Genomic DNA, 19,890 nt, shown 5'->3' with positions numbered 1-19,890 from the left:
GTTCCAGGTAAAGGCGACAGCTGCGGGGTAACTGACCGTGAGGAGGCAGCAGCCGTCAAAAACATCGTGAAAAAAGTGTCCAGGACGCGCAGGAACTGTATGTTCAGCCTTCACAGGAAACAGGCGACGCACTTGGGAAAGTGTTGCGGCACGTGCAATCACTTTTCCAAGATCGAGACATCGAACAAGGCGAGTTTCGAGACTGCGCGACTTCGACCGCGAACTTTGGAGCTCGCCGCGCTTTGGCCCACGGGGTCAAAGGTTCCGTCCCCCCAGCTTGGGCTACCGATTGCGATATCACCTGCACGTCTCAAGTAGGGAACTACTGGGGAAGCAGACGGCAGGAACGGTCCTCACCCTTGCTGTAAGATAACTACGAAGTGGGGTTACCAGGCGAGGCTCTTGGAAAACTCGAGACTTGCCAGCTAAGCGGCGAGCGTTGAAATACCGATTTGGCCGTTCAGCAAGAGAAAGCCCCTCGACGTGTTCTCGGCAAGAAAGGCAATTCGGTGTGCGTGCGATTGATGAAGTCTTCGAGTTCCGTCGAGGAAACTCGAGGAAGAGAAGCGAGCGAGCGTGTAGATCAGTCTGGTGGTCAGGTGGGTGACGAGGGGTGGTTGACTCCCCTCAATGTGGCGGACGTCGTTCTTAAGGAACGTTTTTATAGGAAGCTCGACCCGCAAACGCTTCTCCGCCGCATCTTTTTGTCTTCCATTCTCTTTTCTGGCGATTTTCTTCGTGGGAAGAACCCTCTTCAAGGGCTCCAGGACTCCCCCCCAATCCGCGCACACCTGCCTTCGTTAGAAACGGAATCGAAATATATCCACAGATCACATCGTAAATCAGCATGTTCCACATCTCCGATTTAAAATCCAGGTTATCCCTCTGTGTGGATCAGTACGCGTTCTGTGGTTTTATCTGTTCCTGCTCGTACTGAGAGATTTCTAGCGACTTTGGGCGACACTTGCATGCAGACCAGTGATGCATGAGGCGCAGCAGCTGGAAGATGCCTCGTGGAGAACACGAGAATCCAAGACACCGCGCGTTTCCTGCTTCTGCACAAGTTAACGGCTGCGGCTTCTGTTCCCCTTTTTTTGAGGCTTTTTCGACGGCACGTTTGCTTCTTTTTCCTCTTTTAACTATTTCTTTTTTTCGCCTTCCTGTGGCAGTAATCGCGTGCGCGCGACCGCCACCCGCCAGCAAAGAGTTCCGGCATTTCTCGCAAGGCACAACCGCTGGCGCGATTGCTGCGCGTGTCTTTTTCTCAAGAGTTGTGTTTTTTCTTCGTCTTTTCTTTCCGATTTCCCCGAAATCTTCTTCTCGGTCTCGAGAAGCCCCCTCGAGTATGTGCAAAGGAACTCCGGACCGCGAGACTCTAGCCTCCCTCCACAAGAAAAGAGAGAGACTCGACAGGTCACCTCCTTTCTCTCGCGGCTCTTTTCTGTAATTCTTTCCTCTCGCCACATCGCCGCGACGCTGCTCTCCTTTTCTTCGCTCACTTCTCGCGAAGGAGGCTGGGATTCAGCTGGACTTCAGGCACTCCTCTCTCGGCTTCAAGAAACGCGGAGCGCGCCTCACGTCTCCTGCCAAGCGTGCCCTGTGAGCGGAACTAATCGCTGCTCGCCCACGAGAAAAACGTAACCATACTCTACCGAGGCCAAGCCCCAGGCTTGGCCAGTATCTTCTCAGGCAGCCTGTGGTGGGTGTCACCTGGAAAACCGAATCCCGTTGGATGAGAAACCCCCCTTTTTCCGAGCTGCATGCAGGCTTAGGGAAGGGACGGACACACTCGTTCGGGCCGGCTCCTCTCCTGTTCAGTTTCCCAGTTTCAAGTTACCTTTCCTCTGCCGTTCTCGAGGGCTTCCAGGAAAATGAACGGGTGCGTTCCCTGCTCCCTCAAAACGGCGTAACCCAAAACACGGACAGAGAAATGAACTCCTGCTTTCGAAGCAGTTCCTCGTCTTTTAACGACTAGTAGCCTCGCGAAGATTCACAGAGACTCCCAGTCTTCGGCCAAGACGCCTGCGTCACAGCTTCTGTGTGGCAGAGTTTTCCCTAAAAGAAAAGCAAAAATGGGTAAGCCGGTTCCTTGTCCGGGCTCCACGTTGCAGAAAAGGTCCATGTCGCGGCGTCTTGATCTAGCGTAGAGACACATCCTGGAAAGCAATTTCGACCTATTCCCCCCCTGCTGGACATGATCTCCCAGTCTTCTTCTTTCTTTCGGTCTCGAGAGTCGTCGCCTTTTCCTTTTTTCCCTCTCACACGCTGTCGAGGCACCTCGTGCTCTCTGCTGCCTACTCAGCCTTCTCTCTGGCCACTCAGCGTGCAGAGGTAGACAGCCCTCGCTGGGCGGATCTCAGTCCCCGCAGAAATGGCGTGGGTGTCTTTTTTCTTCTTCTGCCTCCTGGAGACCGTCTTCCTCGCCGCTCCACTGTCTCTGTTTCCTCGTGGTGTATGTACACCTGGGCACAAAAAAAGACTAATTCGTACTTGTGTCTCACGCAGACGGCCTCTCCCAGTAGGAGGGCGCTGATCAAACTAGCATCTCCCGTATCACAAATTTTGGGCTTGGACTCGGGAGCGTTTCTCAAGAGAACTACCGGAGTGTGTTTGATATAACGTCGATGCATTCCCCGCGGGTGTCTTGCGCAGATCCCTACCTCGCATCCTCGTCCTACGCAGCCTACTGCGAGGCCGGACAGGCTGAAGCCGCAGGACGGGGAGGCCGTGGGCAGCGTCGCCGCGAACAGGGAGAACCTCGACCCCTGGATTTTTCTGCAAACGCCTTCCTGGCTTCCCAGGCACTTCGCTTTGTCCAGGCCGAGAGTCACGGCGCCCCGCATGCAGCGCCGGAGTCGCAATTTGGCGTCGAAGAAGCCGGCGCTCGCTTCACGAGAGCGGCTCTCGAGGGAACGATGCGGGTGGGGTCACGAGTCGGAACTGCCCTCCTCCAAGAAGGCGGGAAAATCCTCGAGAGAACCAACCTCGTGGGAGAAGGCCCCAAACCCCTGCGAGCGCTGTGCTTTGTCGGTGAGCGACGAGAGGAAAAGGCGAGATGGAGGGAGGGGACGGTGAGTCTGAGGCGCGGGGATGTGGCGGGTGGGAGGGGAGACATGTCTGCAGCGCGAAACGGCCTTGGAATGGGAGACGGCCGGGGCTCTCAGGACCTTTGCAGGCGCGTCCCAGAAACATGAAAGAAAAAAGACGAAACGTTGCGGGGTGTGGTCGTTTTTTTCTCGCCTTCAGGTGGAGTTGGGCTGATTGCCGTCACGGTTCTTCAGATAATGAACATTTTTTCGATGGTCGGCAATCCGGCTTCGTACATTCTTCAGTTCTTCCTCATGTAAGTGCCCGCTCCTTCGCTTCGTCTTTTCTCTCTTCACCGTCTCTCTCTTGTCAACCCGACTCGTGGCGCTGGGAAGCAGAGCTGGTTCGTAGGAGACACCTTCTAGGTCGTTTGTGGCTGAGCGACTGCTTTCAATCCTTCCAGGTTTATCCAGTCCCCCTTCCCTCAGCTGGTGCCTGGCACTTCCCTGTCTTTTTCTCTCCGTCCCTCGTTTTGTCCTTCTCTCCTGTCCCTCGGCCTTACTGTTTGTCTCCACGTTCTCCGTTGTATTTCTCTTCCTCGTTGCCGCTCCTGTCCTTCACGTTCGTGGCCTTCTTCGCCCGTCTCGCTCTCAGGATGTTCGGCGTGGCGATTTGCGTCGTCGAAGCGAAGGACTTGGAGCAGCTAGAGCGCCTCCAGCCCTTCTTCGCCACGTGGTTCAAGTTCCTCACTGTCCCTCTCGGCAAAGGCCTCTTCTACATTCTCGTTGGTAAGCCCCAGGAAAGATGGATTTTCCAGCGGCTCTCTTCTGCCGACTCGGGCAAACTTCGGTTCGCGTGCAGAAACTCGGAAAAGCTTTGAACGCCAGAGTCCTTTTTCACGTGCCTCGGAGAGGCCCGAGCGAAGACGCCTCTGGGACAGTGTTGTTTTTTCAAATATACGCTGGACACCACATAGAAGATTAAGCTGCATTACGAGCTTCCAGCCTAGGCGGGAGAAACCTTTTTCTCGGTTTTGTCAGATTCTCGTCCGGGAAGTGCCCACGACGAATACAGGAAAGACGCATGCGAGGAGTTTTCTGTGTCCCCTGCCTCCCTCCTGTGCCGCGTACTCCTCGTTGCTTTCCTCTCTTCCGTCTCGCCTTCTCTGCAGGCGCCATTTGCCTTTCTCTGTGGACGTCCAATTTCTTTCTGCTCTTCGTCGGTGAGCCTTTGCTTTGGCCGTTCCCGAGAGCCGGACTGCGCGATCAAGGAGTGTTTCTGAACACCTCAAAGGCGCCGGCTTGTCGGCTGTCTTTGGAACTTTGTCTGTGGCTGTCTGCGGCCCTCCCGTCGAGGCTTCAGTGCCTGATGGCAAACCAGGCGTGTGGCTATCTAGAAGACGCGCGCAGCCCTCGAGGGAAACCTAGTTGGGTGTCGAGGAGCGACGAGGGAGAAAGTCGATTTCCAGCGGTGTCTCTGCCGAAAACAAGAAAGAGCGAGCGCCCTAACAAGCGTCGATTTCTCTCTTCGCGGCACACAGTTCCCAGGTGGATTTTCCCGGCGTTCCGTGTCGGAAAACGGATTGAGGCAGGGGGTGTCTGGCCTGCTCAGTTTCTTCCGTTGAACCGGGCGGTGGGGCCGCAGGGTGACGACGCCGCTGCCGCAGGTTCAGGAAGAAACACCGTATGCAATTCTCCCTGGAGACTGGTGTTTGCGTGGAGGGAACGTAGATGGTTGCCAGGTCTTTTCCTGCTCCCGTTTCGCATCTCGCTGATAAACTTTCCTTTGCGCGGTGCTTGTGATTTCTCGACTGTTCAGGTGGGTACATGGTCCTCATGGGAATCATGTGCGTAATGATCCATTTCGGTTTGCGTCACCAGCTGCAGCGCAACGGCATCGACGTTTCGGACGACGTGAGTGACGACGGAAAACTGTCACGAACGCCCTCATTCGCATTCGTTTCTCGTGGTTGCTCTCTGTGCCGCGTTCTCTTTTTTCGTGTTTCTGCGGTGTCCATTTCGCATCAGTTGCTCCTTCCCGTGTGTTTTTCGCAGGAAGAAGACTCCCAGAGAGTTCGAGTCGGCGAGCAGATTGGCGCAAACCAGATCCAGCAAGCGCTCTACAACCCCGCTCCGTACTGAGGCCCCGGGGACAGCGAAGGGAAGAAAGACACGGCATGTGAACCTCGGCGCGACGGCATGAGGCGCCTTGCCTTTGTGCCTTCTTTTTAAGGCTCTCTCTTTTTCTGGAGTGACTGAGACTCTCCTCTGAGATATCGCCTCGTAGGCAAATGCGAGACGGCTTCTTGAGAGGGACCGCGTCCGGTGCGCACTCGCGGTTTGGAAGCAAAGGATGAGCGATTTTCCCCAAGCTTTTTTCCTCTCCAGAAAATCGCCGTAGCATTTTCTGGTCTGCAGTGTGCACCTTCGTCCATGTCTTTCCTTCTTTTGTCTCTTCTCTCCAACTGCCATTTGCGGCCAGTCAATCAATTTGCTTTTGCGCATCTGCCTCTCCAGGTATATACATGCGAATGTGAATCTGCGCGTGACGTCCTGGCGTCTGTATGAAACTCGCGAGTTCCATGACTGACCCAGGCTGCGAGTTCCGAAACATGGAACAAAAACGTAAAGTTCCCCACGCTCCACTGCGTCATGCCTGGGATCTCCAGTCTCGCTTTTAGTGCGTGTGCTTCGCCGGAGGTTTGGTCTGCGACACTGAAAAGAGTACAATTTGCGGAAATAATCCACCGTGAAACATCTGGTGCGCCTTTCTCACTGAAACTGCGTGGTTGTTGACGGAGGCTCTGTCCAGTGAAGAGAGTCCCGGATGAAGAGCTGCCCCGTCACGTCGAATAACATTCCTGTACACAGCTCCTAAATGATCCACCCCTCCGGCACATGGCCGATTCTTCAGACATTCCCTCGTGTCCAGCTTTCCACTTTTATGATCGGAAAGGTGTTTCGGCGTCAAGAGTCGTGGGAAAATAAGGGTCGAGGCGCAAAAACACAGCGAAAAACCTGACGAGGGGCCGAGCCACCATTGACGCCAGCTCGCCAGCACCGCCATCAATCACCCCGCTGTTGGGAGGCAAGAACCCCCCACTCTTTTATCTGAAACTTTTTAAAAGTGAATTATCTCTGCTTTCTGTTGTTTTTAGAATTAAAAATTTCAGTCTCTGCTCGTGGCGATCTCCCGCACAGTGGCCGGTGTGCTCGAAATGAGATCACTGTTCGATACACGCTTGGAGAACCACGTCTAGATGAAATTTGAGAACCATCAAGTGGGGAGGGGCCACAGAAGCCACCTGGAACGAGGGACAGTTATCCTTATCTCCCGCCCGCACGAGAGGCTAGACGCTGCATTCTCGTGTCTGGGTTTCCTTCCATGCCTCCCTGTCGAAGTTGATTGCGGAATCTTTGCAGAATGGCACAGCGGTGCTTGGATGCACGCAGGAGTTGCAGTTCCTGCCGTGAGGTTGGCTGTCGTGATTCACGGCAGTAGACAGTTGGATGAATATCGCATTTGGGCCGAACTGTTGGAAACGATTTTCTCTGCTGCTTCGGACAGAATCCGGAATGTCTTCTCAATGCAGACACTCAAGCTGAGGAAACGCTTACATAGAAGACATGAGGAAATCGCTTGTGCTAAAATGTAAACATAAGGATCCTCTCCGCATGTGCAAACCCCCCCTGATCTGCTCTCGTTACGCGTTTCTTTGCCTTCACACATTTTTTCACCAACAGCAAAACGCGTCCACGCTTCACCTGCATCTGCCGCCAGCGTTTAGCGGCACGCACGATTCTCAGCAAGCTCCTCGTGTGCCCCCGATGTTTCAAAAAAAGGCTGAAAAACGGCCAGAATTACGTGGGGTGGGGTACTATCCGCCATCTGGACTGCAGAGCAAGGCCCAACCCTCGGTGGAAGAATAAAAGCGTAACAGGTGCTGTCACCGGAAACCCAACCTTGGAAATGCAAATAGATTTGATTTATAAAACTGTGCTGAAGTCGAAGAAGCCAGTACAGTTGTTACGCCTGGTGAGAGGGCGAGTTTTCCCTGATCTGCATGCCACTACGATATTTCCATGACGCAACACGGTGCGTATTGTGTTCTGGGATCTCTGAGATTGACGATGTTTTCTCGTTCTTCACATTTGTCCCCGATCTAAAAGTGTAAAGACTGTGTTCCCTGGTACAGGATACCTACATGCTTACAGGGAAAACCGGTGGCTTTCTGCTGGCACGCGGTGGGGCCCGCGAAAAGAAAGCGACGTTCTGTTTGTTTCTTAAAATTATCTACTAGCATCTTCTGCCGACTTCGACAGTTGTCTCCATGTACCATAATCTCCAGCAAAAACCACATTTGGGCACACCCGTCCGACGGCCAAAGTTATTTCAGCCGTGGAGAGCTTACGTAATCCGCGAATAGTCTTTTTCGAGGTTGCCGATCTGACACAAAAGGTTGAAATTTGTCACGCGATATGACATGCGTATCCCGCACAACATTTGGTGCTGGCAAGATCATTTAGCTTCCACACGGTGCGAGTTTCCTTACCACCTGTATCCAATTCTGTGATCCTTTTCCCGTACGTTCACGCTGGCAATTTTCCTCGCCACAGTATCTGGAGCAGTCGCCTCGAGTCTGCTTTACAGATTCCCTAGGGTTTCGGCCGAAGCGGTTTGAGACCAGGATCTCAGCGCTAAGTTTCTGAACGCAACACGACCCTTTGTGGCATGGGGGGGAGGGAACGAAAGCTGTAGACAAGCAAGAATGCGTTCTTCTTCAAACAAAGACGGATCTGCCAGATTCGTGTTTTCGATTCGCTAAAAAACACAGAGCAGAGAAAAATGGCTATACTAGAAACCCCTGCTCTCAAGATCGGTCCAGACAGTCTCTCCGAATCCGGCTATGGCTGTGGTGAAGAGCATTCTCCCGGTTCAGGGTATCACCGGGGCTTCTACGAGGTAGGCGCACTTGCGGTCATGTTCCGCCGTTTTAAGAGTTCTTCTCTGTATCCTTGCTTCTTGCAACAAAATTCCCTTTTCCCTCCTCCCGGAGGACAAGAACTTTGACAACACTAGGCTGCCAGTGCACGCGGAGACTTACCCTCATCCCCGTGACACACGCCCAGGGCTTGTCGTGCACATGGTTTTCCTCTAGTTATGGGAGCGTGACGAGATGTATAGGGGAATGGAAAGGCTCTCGAAATTTGGTTTGTCACTTCCGGCCTCTAAGGAAGTAACGGGATCTAAGAGAGTGACGTTCCACTGCCAGTCGAGGCTTCGATTCATCGCCTCTTTCTTGTGAGATGTTTGTTCCATTGGAAGTATTCCTCTCTCCAGCTTGTGTTCTTTGCATGCCTCTTCCCAAGCCAGGGGAAGATCCGGAGCATCCGGGTCGAGACGCAGGAAATACCCTCGAGGATTTCTGTCTGGGTCCTGAGAGCTCTCACTCCCCGGCTGTTGGAAGCGATCTCCAGGACCAAGTGGACGCCGTCTTACGAGAGAGCACGGCACTCGTTCCCTTCTTGTCTACGGCCGCCACATCCTCTCTGGAGTTCCCTTTTTCGAGACCCGCCTTTGTTCAGCAAGCTTCGCATGCGTCCACTGTTGCGTCTGCCGTCGAGGGCGATGCTCCTCCATGGTCCGCAGTGCCGTGAGTGTGCAAAAATGCAATTACGGTCCCTCATTTCTCCCTTTCGCATGCACTCTCTGTCGCGTGAATCCCAGTGAGAACACACAGATCGCGCGCAGATTAATCGCTCCGAATCAGCCGGTCTCCACGGAGGAGTTCCTCGGCATAACTCCTCATGTAGGCCACATCATGCACGTCAACCACTGCCATGTGGTCACGGCGGGAAACTGTCTGGAGAAAAAAGAGCACACTGCAACATAGGAACAGTAACTAAACCGTACGAAGGCGCGGGGTCCTTTGCAGCATTGTGTGGACTCAGATAAGACGCGTCCTAGCGCAATTGCTTCCCGGTTGTGGAACTTCTGAGATCAACCGGCCTCTTCTGCGACTGTTCTCTCCACGCACTTCTTCCATCTCACAAGTGGCGATGCCTTCTCTCAAAACAGGTCCACCACTCAGACAGCAGCAACGCCCGATCGTTCGTTACTCCCCTGACATAAACAGGCCGGCGGCCGTTCGGCGCCCCCGTGCACTCAGCAGGACCGCGGCGTGTACCATTCTTCAAAGAAAAGGTTTCAAGAGAGACACGGCAGTGCGATGAACAGCAAAGCGTGACCTAGTTGTTTGTGTCGCTTTTCTGCCCAGCCCCCGCAACAGACAAACTGGGCCAACAAACTTTGTCAGCGGCATCGATGCGCTCCCTCAACTCACGGTAAGGCCAGCCAGTGTGTCAGCCTGCCGTGTGGTGGGAGCCGTAGCTAAAGACGCTCTGTGGTCCTTCGTCCACAAAGAAACCGGCGCCAATCCAGACTGGGTTCGACTGCTGCCTGTCTCTCAGTTTCCCCGAAATGTCCCTAGTCGATCTCTGTGAGGCGTGTCGGGGCGATGTTCTGCCGCCAAAAGAGCAACAGAGAGGCGCAGTGTCACGAGCGCCAGCTTGGTTGCTTCCTTCGGATGTTGCTTGTCAGAAAAGAATCTTCGATCTAGAAAATGAGAACACGACGCTACGGCTAGAGAGGGCGGCGGATGCACGCAGGCAAGTTCCCTCGGTGTAACAAGCACGTATTTGGGCCTTCTGCGAACGCCAGAAACCGGACATGTTTTCTTGATGAGATCTCGCGTTTAGACTTTACTTCGTCAGACAATCAGAGTCCATCATCCCCAGGTAAATGTTGGGGAACTCACCGGTCGTCCGCGCGCCACGTACTCTCACAGAAAGAAATACAGGTGCGCGGAACCGGCCCGTCGCAGGATCCTGCGTCGACAGGCTGTGTCGAAGCCCCGGATGGAGGCAGCTTCTCTGCGTGTTTTTGCCGGAGCAAACTGCGCAGAGCAACCCATTCTAATAGCATGTAGACGCTGCATTCCTTCTCTGACTGTTAAGACCATCATGGCGAAGTGACTCCCGTCGAAATTCACTTTCACCATTTGCGTTTGGTGTCGCTACTCAGGTTCCAGGAGCAACTTCGAGAACAGGCCATGGGCCACGAAGAAGAGATGATGAAGTTCCAAGAAGAAAAGCAATCTCTAGAGGCGACAAAAGGTTTCTTCAACTCTGTGAAACGCGAATTGAGGTCCGTGCGATATCTGTAGTTGGCCTCGAGGGAAAAAAAACGAGGAACCGCGATTTCCTTTCCAGCTTGGTCAACAGACATGGCTCCGTGAAGGTCGACATGCTCTGTTGGCGAGTCTCTGCAGAGATCTGCACATCACTGATGAGGCATACGAGAGACTGAAACAAAGACGAGAAGATAAACTATCTCTCCACGAGTACGTTCAGATGAAGGTGAGATATCTCACAAGCGGCGGGCCCCCCGATCTATCCAAAAACGAACGCCTTCCTTTTTCGCGTAGAAGTACAACCTTGGAGCTTGCCAGAATGTATCTGCAAAACTGGGGCACGTGAAGAGGACGAACTGCGCGGACCTTCTTCTGTTTAAATACGAACTCGACATTTCGCTGCGTGGGAACATAGGCAAATCGAAGTGCCGCGTGCGATAATCGGCTGACGCAGCGCCTGCAACTGAGGCTACACACCATCGACGTGTGTCAACTAGCAACAGATGAAAAAGGCAACTTCCCGTCTTCTTTGGGGGTTTCGTCTTCGAGCCAACGTCGTGTTCGTCCTGGTTATGATACCATCTGCGGACGAAACGCCAAGGGGCGGTGGAGATGACATGCATACTTTCTTTCTTCTTTTCCGTACAGGCTTATGAACAGACGGCCGAGCACAAAGCGTGCATCGAAAGACTGAACAAAGAAATTGACAGCCTAAAGTTCGTTACGTGCACACATGCACAAAAAGCAGCGATAACGAAGAAGGTTGAGGAAATGCGTAGACAAGTATGCAGATGTCTAAATACGAATATGTATTCAGTTAGTCTCACGCGACAGTTTCAGGTATGCATCTGTCATTGCATACAGTGGAAAGAACGAGAAACATGTACAACCATTAACACACGTATACATATATATACATATATATATATATATAGTCCGACCTTTCCCAGAGCACTGACAGAAGTCTCTAGCGTCGGCAACCGCCGATTGCTTTCCGAGAAAGACATGCTGTTGCTCGATTCTGGAGAATCATCTGACCCCAGTGGAAAGCTATCTGGACACTCTGGCATTGTTGCTCAGTTTGTGAAGAAAAAGGCAGCAGTGCCCGCTTCCTGGAAAACCCCCATCTCGTCGCCGTCAGTGGTTTTTCTGTCTGTCCTGAACGCATGCATCGATATAGACAAGACAACTCCAATCTCCACGCCGAGAGGCAACGTGCTCAGATGCGGATCCAGCAACTCAAGGTAGGCGCGTCTCCGCGGCAACACGAGGCAACGGTCGAGCGTTTCCGGGAGATGTAGCCTTTGCGAGGTGACCTTTCCCGTCACAAACAAGAGCTGCTTTTTAGCGAAAACCTATTTCTCGTCGCTTTCCAAAAGCCGTTTCCCCCTTAAGAGCACAAGAAGTACACTGACGTAGACCGCACCCCGATCGTCTCTGCGTGCCCGAACAAACGCGTTCTTAGTACAATCAGACGAGCTTCTCACCGGTGAAATACTCCGTGCGCTTCTCGGCAAGCAACACGGACGCTAGCGAAACACGGAGGCGAGTTATCTTTCACGACGTCTCATTCTTTCTAAAAGAGCAGACGTAAAGAAGTTCCCCTACATGGTCAGCAATCAACTTGGGAGACACGGATTGCTGGAGTTCTGTAAACGAGCGGGTGATGGGGTGTCCTTGCCGACGGTTTGGTTTTCCCCAAAAATGCAGGATTCACTTGAGGGAGCGAAACAAGACCACCAACTGAAGACGAGGGAGTTGCAGTAAGGACTCACAGAAAAGAACGAAACGACGAATTATGCTCCGCCACTGTTTCACTCTTACCAGAGACCGACGCTAGGTTCACCTCACCTGCTTTTGTCGGATGGTCTGCATCTCCAGCTAATAGAACAATGCTGTCTTGACTACGTTGTGCTTTCCCTCGGTTTTGGCACGTTTTCTAAAGCGGAGGCGACCAGGCTTGAAAAACGTGGGCCCCCTGTCTTTCTTCATCCTTTTCGAGTGTCAAGCATGATTGCCTCCCCTGCGTCAAAAAACTGGTGTGCTGCCCTGCTGCTCACCAACCGTTGTGCACTCTATGCCTCAAAGTGCTATGTATATATATATATATATATATATACTTGTATGCAGGTATACGCATGAATGTATATATATATATATATATATATATATATGTAACATAGTGCATTCGCTGCAGATAGAACCTTCTTTCTTCAAGCCTGTATATTTGAGTACGAGCAGTGACGCTGTCTCTGAAACGCCTTCCTGTCTGTTGGACTTATGCACATATGTACATATATATATATATATAGTTTACTTCCGTAAAAACAGTCAATCCCTGCGCTGCCTGATGCACATCCACAAAATGCTAACTGTCTACATATATCATGGTATCTGAATAAGTCGGCGAACGCTTTTAGAGTGAAGATGCACACCCTGCCCGACTTCCCCGCATTTTTCCTGTGATCTGTATTAAGAGCGTCGGTCTGCTGCATGCACTCCGTTCAGGTCGCGCCTGTCGCGCCTTCAAGCAGACTTGCGGCGGCTGCATGTACGGCGAGCGACGAGCCACGGAGAACAGAGCTGGACTCGTCATTCCTAGATTCAACTCGACACACGTTTCGTTCTCTGCGCGTCTTCTTCGCTTCCCAGCCATCAGACGCCTGTGCGGATACTCACACGGCCCTCTCTCCCCTGTGGCTGCTCTTCAGGACCGCGCCGACAGCCAGGCGCAGAAGGCCGTCGAGTTCGATCATGTTCAGGCCCGCAACAAGTTTCTGGAAGAAGACCTTTCAACTTTGAAACAGATGCAAACGCTTCAGACAGAGCAGATGAGAGGCTTCGCTGCTGAGAAGCTCCAGTTGACCCAGCAGATTGACAACCTCGAGTCCGAGAATCGCCTCTTGGTTCAAGACAAAGACCATCTCGAAAAAAACGTGAGTGCGTCACGCTGTTCTTCACAGAGCGAAAGACAAGAAAACCCGGCGATTTGCGACTCGACAGACTTGAGCTTTGGAATCTCCAAAATACCGATACAAACGCGGCACATGCGTACTATCAAGATAATACAGATATACGTATGCACATGTATGTATGTATATGTGTGTATGTCTCATGGTGAGTAAAATACACTTAATCTTTCGTACCTTCTCAAGGAAGGAGGCTGAAGCGCAGAGGCTCGCTGGTTCCCCGGCAGAGGCTTGTGGGCTTTGCTCGCCTGTTGGGATGGCCCAGAGGGTGCGTTCCGCTGAGCGGAAAAACTGAGGCTTTGCTCGCCTGTTGGGATGGCCCAGCGGGTGCGTTCCGCTGAGCGGAAAAACTGAGGGAAGATGACCCGGTCGCTTTGTAGTGGGAGATCTGAAGTGTTGTTTTGTCTGAAACGCCGGGGGGAGGAAGAAATTGCTCGATCGCAGCATCCACGGTGAACGAATGCCTGCATGCAAGGGTGAAATTGCAATTCCTAGAGCAAGCAGAACAGGAACACACAAATTCCTGCATACAGAGTCAAGGTATGGATGCAGGATATAAATGGCGAGATACGCCTCCGTGGTCTTGCGAAGATCTTGGTACCCACAGAGGATCTACATGCAAAAACTGAGGCATACCTGGGAGGATCCGTTTGTACGTAGCAAACTAGATTCCGATGCCAAACAGGGACAAGGTGGACACGATGCAAAGCATAGATGTTGAAACAGAACAAACAGCGCTGTAACTTGCGGAAAGGTTCGACGCTTAAGGACTACAGCTTCCAGGGTAACATGAATGCCAGAGAAAGCCTGTCTAGAATCTGGCGACAGTCCTTCCTCTCGTTTTTGACGGGAAACCTATGCTTCTCATGTTCCTCAGGTCGAAAGGCTAGAGGCCGAACTGAGGCGACAGACAGCTTCCGTAGAGGAGTTGACATCTCGTGTGATCGAGATCAAGGACAAGAAACGCCTCCTGGCCCACAAACTCGACCTGGAAAAAAACTCAAACGACAGAGACCTCAAAACTCAGGTATACATATGCATCTACGTGCGCCGATCCCTGTAAAGCGAGACATCTTCTGATACACAGTTCTAGATAATATTCATAGATAGCGCATGTACCAGCGTCTTTTACAGTGTACCTACGAGCGTGAAATTTTGATGTGCATGCAAATCTTATGTATATATACAGATATGTAAGATGTTTATATATATATATATATATATATATATATATACATGCGTATTAAATAGAGGAAGCTTTCGTTCGTAGAAACGTGAATGAAGCTATGAACCAAGATTGCGCACATGCATTGATATTTGTGTCCGTATCTCCGTTTCAACCTCGTTTCTTACATACATGCATATCTATATCTGCATGTGTTGCATGGTTCGGGGCTATGCTTTTCTAGGCAGATGTGGAAATTCGACGAATTGAGGAGAAAGCCCGTTTGGAACTGCAAGACGTCCGAGCGCGTCTTACAGAGATACACGAAAAAGAAGTTCAGCTCCTCAAGGACAGGGTACGGAACTGGTGCAGAGCCAAATGCATGGCAACTTTACCGGAGTTCACGCGAACATACACATGTGTACACATATGTACCGATATATGTATAGTGATATAGATACATATGTACATTAGGTACACAGTGATAAGCAGAGTAAGAATTCCAGAGAATGCCGTAGGTTTTTGGTAGCTGTTTCAGCGGATCTGCTCGAGTTCACCCGGGATGAGGCTTTGCAGGGAAAGAAACGAAGACTGCTTTCCACTTTCGTTTCGCGGTCCCAGTGAGCCTCGTCCTGTCTGCACGCTTCCACTAGTCAGTCAGAATAGGTAGACGAGTTCGCATCATGGTAATCGACGGGCCTTCTCTCGTTTGTTCTCCGTCCCGCGCCTTGGTTTGCGCAGGCCGAAGTGGCGACCCAGAAAATCGAACACCTCGAGAAAAAGTGCGAAGCCTCAGATGCAGCGTACCAGGTTAGGCCTCGCGCTTTTGGTCAAAACACCCGCCACCACCACAGGACGGGAAAAACTCTGGCGGAGAAGCTTGAAGAGAGACCGAAACAGCGGGGCCACGGGGCCAGTTCGAGGCCGCTGAGCAACTTCATTCTTACTGAAAAAATCCGGAAACGCGAAAGCGTCCTACACACCGTCCCTGGGCCGGTCCGCTGTGGCTCACGCATTTGCTGCATTCGCCGAGCCCAAGGAAAAGGTTGAAAACACGAAGCAACCAAGAGAACACGTCTCGACGCACACATGCACATGCACACCTATATATACATATATATATATATATATATATATACATATATATATATATATATGCATATCGGTTCCGATTTACAGGTGTACAGTCTAGAAAAAATTTGTGTGATTCGTCATGATGCCCTTTCGTTATCAGGAAGTTCTTGTAGAGTATCAGAATGTTCAAAGCCAGCTCCGAGAGGAGATCCTGGAACTGACTGCAGAGGTGAGAGGAGCCGTTTAGGGTTCGTTAACGCTGCCGCTGGTGCCGCTGTGTTGGTCTCAGTTTCCTTCTTCATACGAGTCTGTGCAACGCGGAATGCAAAAAAAGGCCCCCAGGCTTCAGGCGGGATCTGAACGGGGATAGGAACGTATCTCTGCAAGTTGCCAATATCTATCTGTCTACGCTTATGTATAGATCTAGTTTCACGGATGGCTCTACCTCTAGTTATGCAAGTTGTACGTGTGCGTGGCTAAAAGAAGACAACCTTTATCAGAGCGAACAAACGACAAACAGAAGTCTCTTCCGGGTTTTGAATCGATTCGCCGGCAGAACCTCAGAGTGCCTACTTTTCCGTCTTTCAATAGGTGAAAATGCGTTCTTTTGAGAACGAGCGTCTGAGCCTAACTTGCGACGACAGCGCACGCACCAAGGCTAAATTAGAGTTGGAGAACGAAATGCTTCAGAAGAAGATCGACGTTCTAAGAGAGGTGCGGGCGGTTTTCGCTGGAAAGGAGAGCTAAATGAGAAAGGCCTGTCAAGCAAGGCTCTCCCCCGATTCGGAATGACTCGTGCACGTTCGAAATACGTTTTCAAGTATAGCCTTGTGTAGGCGCATTTATTACTCATTCACAGTTTTACAAACGCACAAGAACATAGATGGAGAGATACGCTTACATATAAACCCATATACATGCTCACGTTTGTGTATATAGATACTTATATATATACATACATATATATATATACATATGAATATAGATGTAGTTCATGTGTGTATGCGAGAGGTTGGTGATGTAGTAAACACCGGCCTGACCTCTTTGAAAAATACACGCCCGCGCCTGTAGAGGGTTACTGCTGAAAGTCTCGGTGGCAACCAGTCGCTTCTTTCGGAGCCGAGAAAGGGAGCACGAAGAGAGAAATTTGGGACCTAACCAGGAAGTTTCTCGTCTGTTCTTTTCGTCGGTTTAGCGGGACGCGAGTCTAGAGCGGCGACATCGCCTCTGTTTCGGGTAAAACTCGTGGGAGACAAGTCACCGGGTTTCTTTTGCGTAGCTTTGCTGTCTCGCTTTTTGCGCCTAGGAGGTGATTTCCCTTCAGAAGCGAAGTAGCGAGGAAAGTGCACGAGACCGAGTTGAACTGGTGTTGCTCCGAGAGAAAGTTGCGGCGTTTGAGAGGACGGAAGACGAAGTCGACGCAGCCCTCAACTTCCTCGCCTCATATGGTAAGGTCATGCGCATCTCTCCCACGGTTTTCCTCTCGCGGATCGTCTTCTTTAAAACAGAGATCGAGCACGAAGCAGACACAAAAATGAGTATAAAAGAGACGAGTCCTTCCGTTGAATAGCACGTTTCGCGGAAGATCGAGCATTTTCTCAAGAGCCGACGCGAGGCGTGCCGTTGCCCCGTGTCCAGGACAGGACGCACGCCGAGAGAAAGAGGAAGTGCATTCTCCATCATAATCGCGTTTGTTTCAAGGGAAAACCTGGCTTATTTTCAAAGGTTTTTCGAGGGTTTTTCAGAAGTTGAGCTTCATCCGCATTTCCCTCTTGGCTGCGAGGGATGGTATGGCCTTGTTTTAGACTCGCATGTCGATCTACAGAATCTAGGCCTTTCAGGGGGTCAACACCAGGCGTAGGTGGTTCGCGTTCTTTCGCTTTTTTATGTTGCTACCCCCGCAATCGCGCGATTTGCCTTGCTGTTCTCGAACAGGATGTGACGCGACAGAACGAGAAGAGAGGGGACGAGACTCTGAAGACGCCACCGCACTTCCAACTCCAGCGGCGCGCCGCCTTCAAGAGAGTTTGTACCTGGCGAGGAAATTGAGATCGAAAAATATGGAATTACAAACGGCACAGGTGAGAAGACGCGGTAGATATCTGGTTTATATCGAAGCCTCTAGGCGAAGACAACCCACTGTTTTTACCAATGAAGTTGACGTCGCAGAAAAGAAACGATTTCCACTCCGTCCACTCCCTTCACCGGTGCCTGTAACACAGGAGGGTTGGTTGTTTCTTTTTTCGTCGTTCTTGGGAGGAAACGAGAAGCAGTTGCCTATAGGCTACCTTGCATTAGACGCTTCCTTTACGGTATGAACACACACGTGCAAAAGTCGAAATCGTTGTTCGTGCATGTAACTTATTGCAAGAACGCGCTCCTCTGCAAGCTTCGCCGAGTTCTTGCACCAAGGAATCGAGTCGCGGTCCCAGGCAGCTCGGCCATCCGATGCATTTCTCGCTTTATACTGATACCTATAAACAAATGAATATACATATATATATATATATATATGTGATGGGACGTGCGCCTCCGTACTGTTCGTGGGAATCAGTGTGCTCGTCTTTGGGCTTTTCAGGAGCAGCTTCAAGAAGCGGAGAAGCGCATTGCGCATTTGGAGCGAGAAAGCTACGTTTTGCGCGAGGCCGTGGACAACCAGCATCGGCCGCAGTCGTGGCTCCAGAGTCGCTTGCGAGACAAAGAAGTGGAACTTCTCTCGACGCGTGAAGAGCTGCAAGAGGCGCGAGAAGCCTTGGAAAACCACAAGAAGCTGCTGGAGAAGGCTCTGGAGGAAAAGACGCGGTTGACTATGGAGGTGAAGGAAATCCAGGAGACCCGGAGTCTGTTGGCGGCGCTGAAACGCGCCGTTCTGGAGAGGAAAAGGGACCGCAGAATTCGCTCTACCCTGGCCACGGGGACCGTTTTGTCAGATCCGAGAGCGAGACGGCACAGATTCCCCTCGGCAAATCCTCTGGGGCGCCTCCTCGACGCCAGCAGATCGTCCTCCAAGCGAAGGCACTCGGTTCTCAAATCGCTTCTCCAGCGTCTCGTTGACGGCCACCCGAGCTTGGGCGGCGCCGAGAGCGACGGTCTGTTTCCCCGACAGAACACTTTCTCTCGAGACTGGGAGTCGCGAAAAGACAGGCGTTTTGCGTGGGGCCTTTCTTCCCAGCCTTCTTCACGGCAGGCGGCGGAAAAGGGGGAGCGCCAAGAAAGTTTCCTTCCGCCGAGAGAAAACCCGCTGCCTATCGTCATCGGAGACAGCGAAGCGCTCCATGGCGCCGATTTGGCTCTGCCCATCTTCGGTCGATCTTCCCTGTTGTTCGGCCACGACGGGAACGGAGCGCCGCCGAAATCGATTCGCCTGCTTCCCTCGAGAAGCGCGAGACCCAACGCGACTCTGCCGTTCCCTGGGAAGCGCCAGCGGGCGCGGTCAGCTTCTCCAGAGACAGAGAGCCGCCAAACGCCGTCTCGGTCTCTTCGAGGAGCGAAGACACCCGAGCGGGTCTCCTCGTCGAAAGCCCCCACCACACACGCCGTGGGACAAAAGGAGTCCTCTCTCAGCGAACTCGAGAGGACGGCAGAAAAACGTGAAAGGGGAGCACTAAGGATAGAGACACCGGAGAAAAGCGCCCCTTCCGCACAGGCTCTCGACCGCGACACTCGACTCGCCGTTCCGCTAACAGATAAAGAAAATTTCGCGCTCACCGGCGCGGGAAGTTCTCGCGCAAGATAATCCGCGAAACCACAAGGCAGTCTTGCTGCCGGAGGAGTTGCGAACAAACGCGTGACGCTCCCCGAAACGCCCCTCTCAGAAATCGTTTCTGGACAGAACGAAACCAGGTGGAGAGCACAGGGAGACACTGACACATGGACAGCCTCCACATCTACAGGTAGCTCTTCACTCTTTCGTGAGACACTTTCCCGTCGCCGGAGACCGCAGTTCTGTCGCGACATCTTAGCTGTCGTAGAACACAGCTGTGGCTGCGTTTCACGTAGGCGGCTTTAAGACGCTTTGCCAGTATTCTCCACCAGCTGTTCTTTTTCCTCGTTTTGAGCGCCGGCTTCTTGGCTGCACTTCTCTTAAAACGGACTAGAAATAAGAGAACAAGAAGCCCCTGGAGGGCATCTTCCGCATTTGATCCCAAGAACTGGAAAAGAGCAGGCTGACGCGCAAATGCATGGCAGCTGAAGCAGCTAACACCGATGAAATCCTCGAGGAAAACTGAAAGATGTTGCCTCCACAGGTCTAGAGTTGGAACCCATTTCTTCGGTCCCTTCCGAGCGCCGTCGTGACACATCCTAGTGCCCGAGACGCCTCAGACGATTCTAGTCAGGATCGAGAGCTGAACTCAATTCCATCATCGTGGCAATTGGCGACGTCGAAGGATCTGTGCTTGGCAGACGCGACTCTTATCGCGGAATTCACCATGTAACGATACATACAGACTCACCTATACACA

General features: G+C 52.0%; 2 protein-coding genes across 2 annotated transcripts; both read left to right on the top strand.

Moving 5' to 3' along the window:
- Positions 1 to 2,072: 2,072 nt before the first annotated feature.
- NCLIV_038870 (conserved hypothetical protein) lies at positions 2,073 to 5,168 on the top strand (the record flags this gene model as incomplete). Its single annotated transcript, XM_003880796.1, has 7 exons — positions 2,073 to 2,076; positions 2,653 to 3,030; positions 3,247 to 3,343; positions 3,682 to 3,815; positions 4,199 to 4,249; positions 4,846 to 4,940; positions 5,082 to 5,168. 7 exons carry the CDS (start codon positions 2,073 to 2,075, stop codon positions 5,166 to 5,168), a joined length of 846 nt encoding a protein of 281 aa, XP_003880845.1.
- A 2,704-nt stretch (positions 5,169 to 7,872) lies between these two features.
- Positions 7,873 to 19,163, top strand: NCLIV_038860 (putative myosin heavy chain; the record flags this gene model as incomplete). Its single annotated transcript, XM_003880795.1, has 15 exons — positions 7,873 to 7,989; positions 8,613 to 8,680; positions 9,305 to 9,371; positions 9,801 to 9,886; positions 10,111 to 10,233; positions 11,400 to 11,463; positions 12,931 to 13,155; positions 14,066 to 14,215; positions 14,598 to 14,708; positions 15,095 to 15,349; positions 15,588 to 15,656; positions 16,019 to 16,141; positions 16,734 to 16,875; positions 17,363 to 17,508; positions 18,006 to 19,163. 15 exons carry the CDS (start codon positions 7,873 to 7,875, stop codon positions 19,161 to 19,163), a joined length of 2,904 nt encoding a protein of 967 aa, XP_003880844.1.
- Positions 19,164 to 19,890: the final 727 nt, after the last annotated feature.

This window comes from Neospora caninum, chromosome IX (genome assembly GCF_000208865.1).
Source record: "Neospora caninum Liverpool complete genome, chromosome IX".
Taxonomy (NCBI): Eukaryota; Apicomplexa; class Conoidasida; order Eucoccidiorida; family Sarcocystidae; genus Neospora; species Neospora caninum.
The sequence above is the reverse complement of the archived record's forward strand: the minus strand, read 5'-3'. Positions and strand labels throughout refer to the sequence as shown.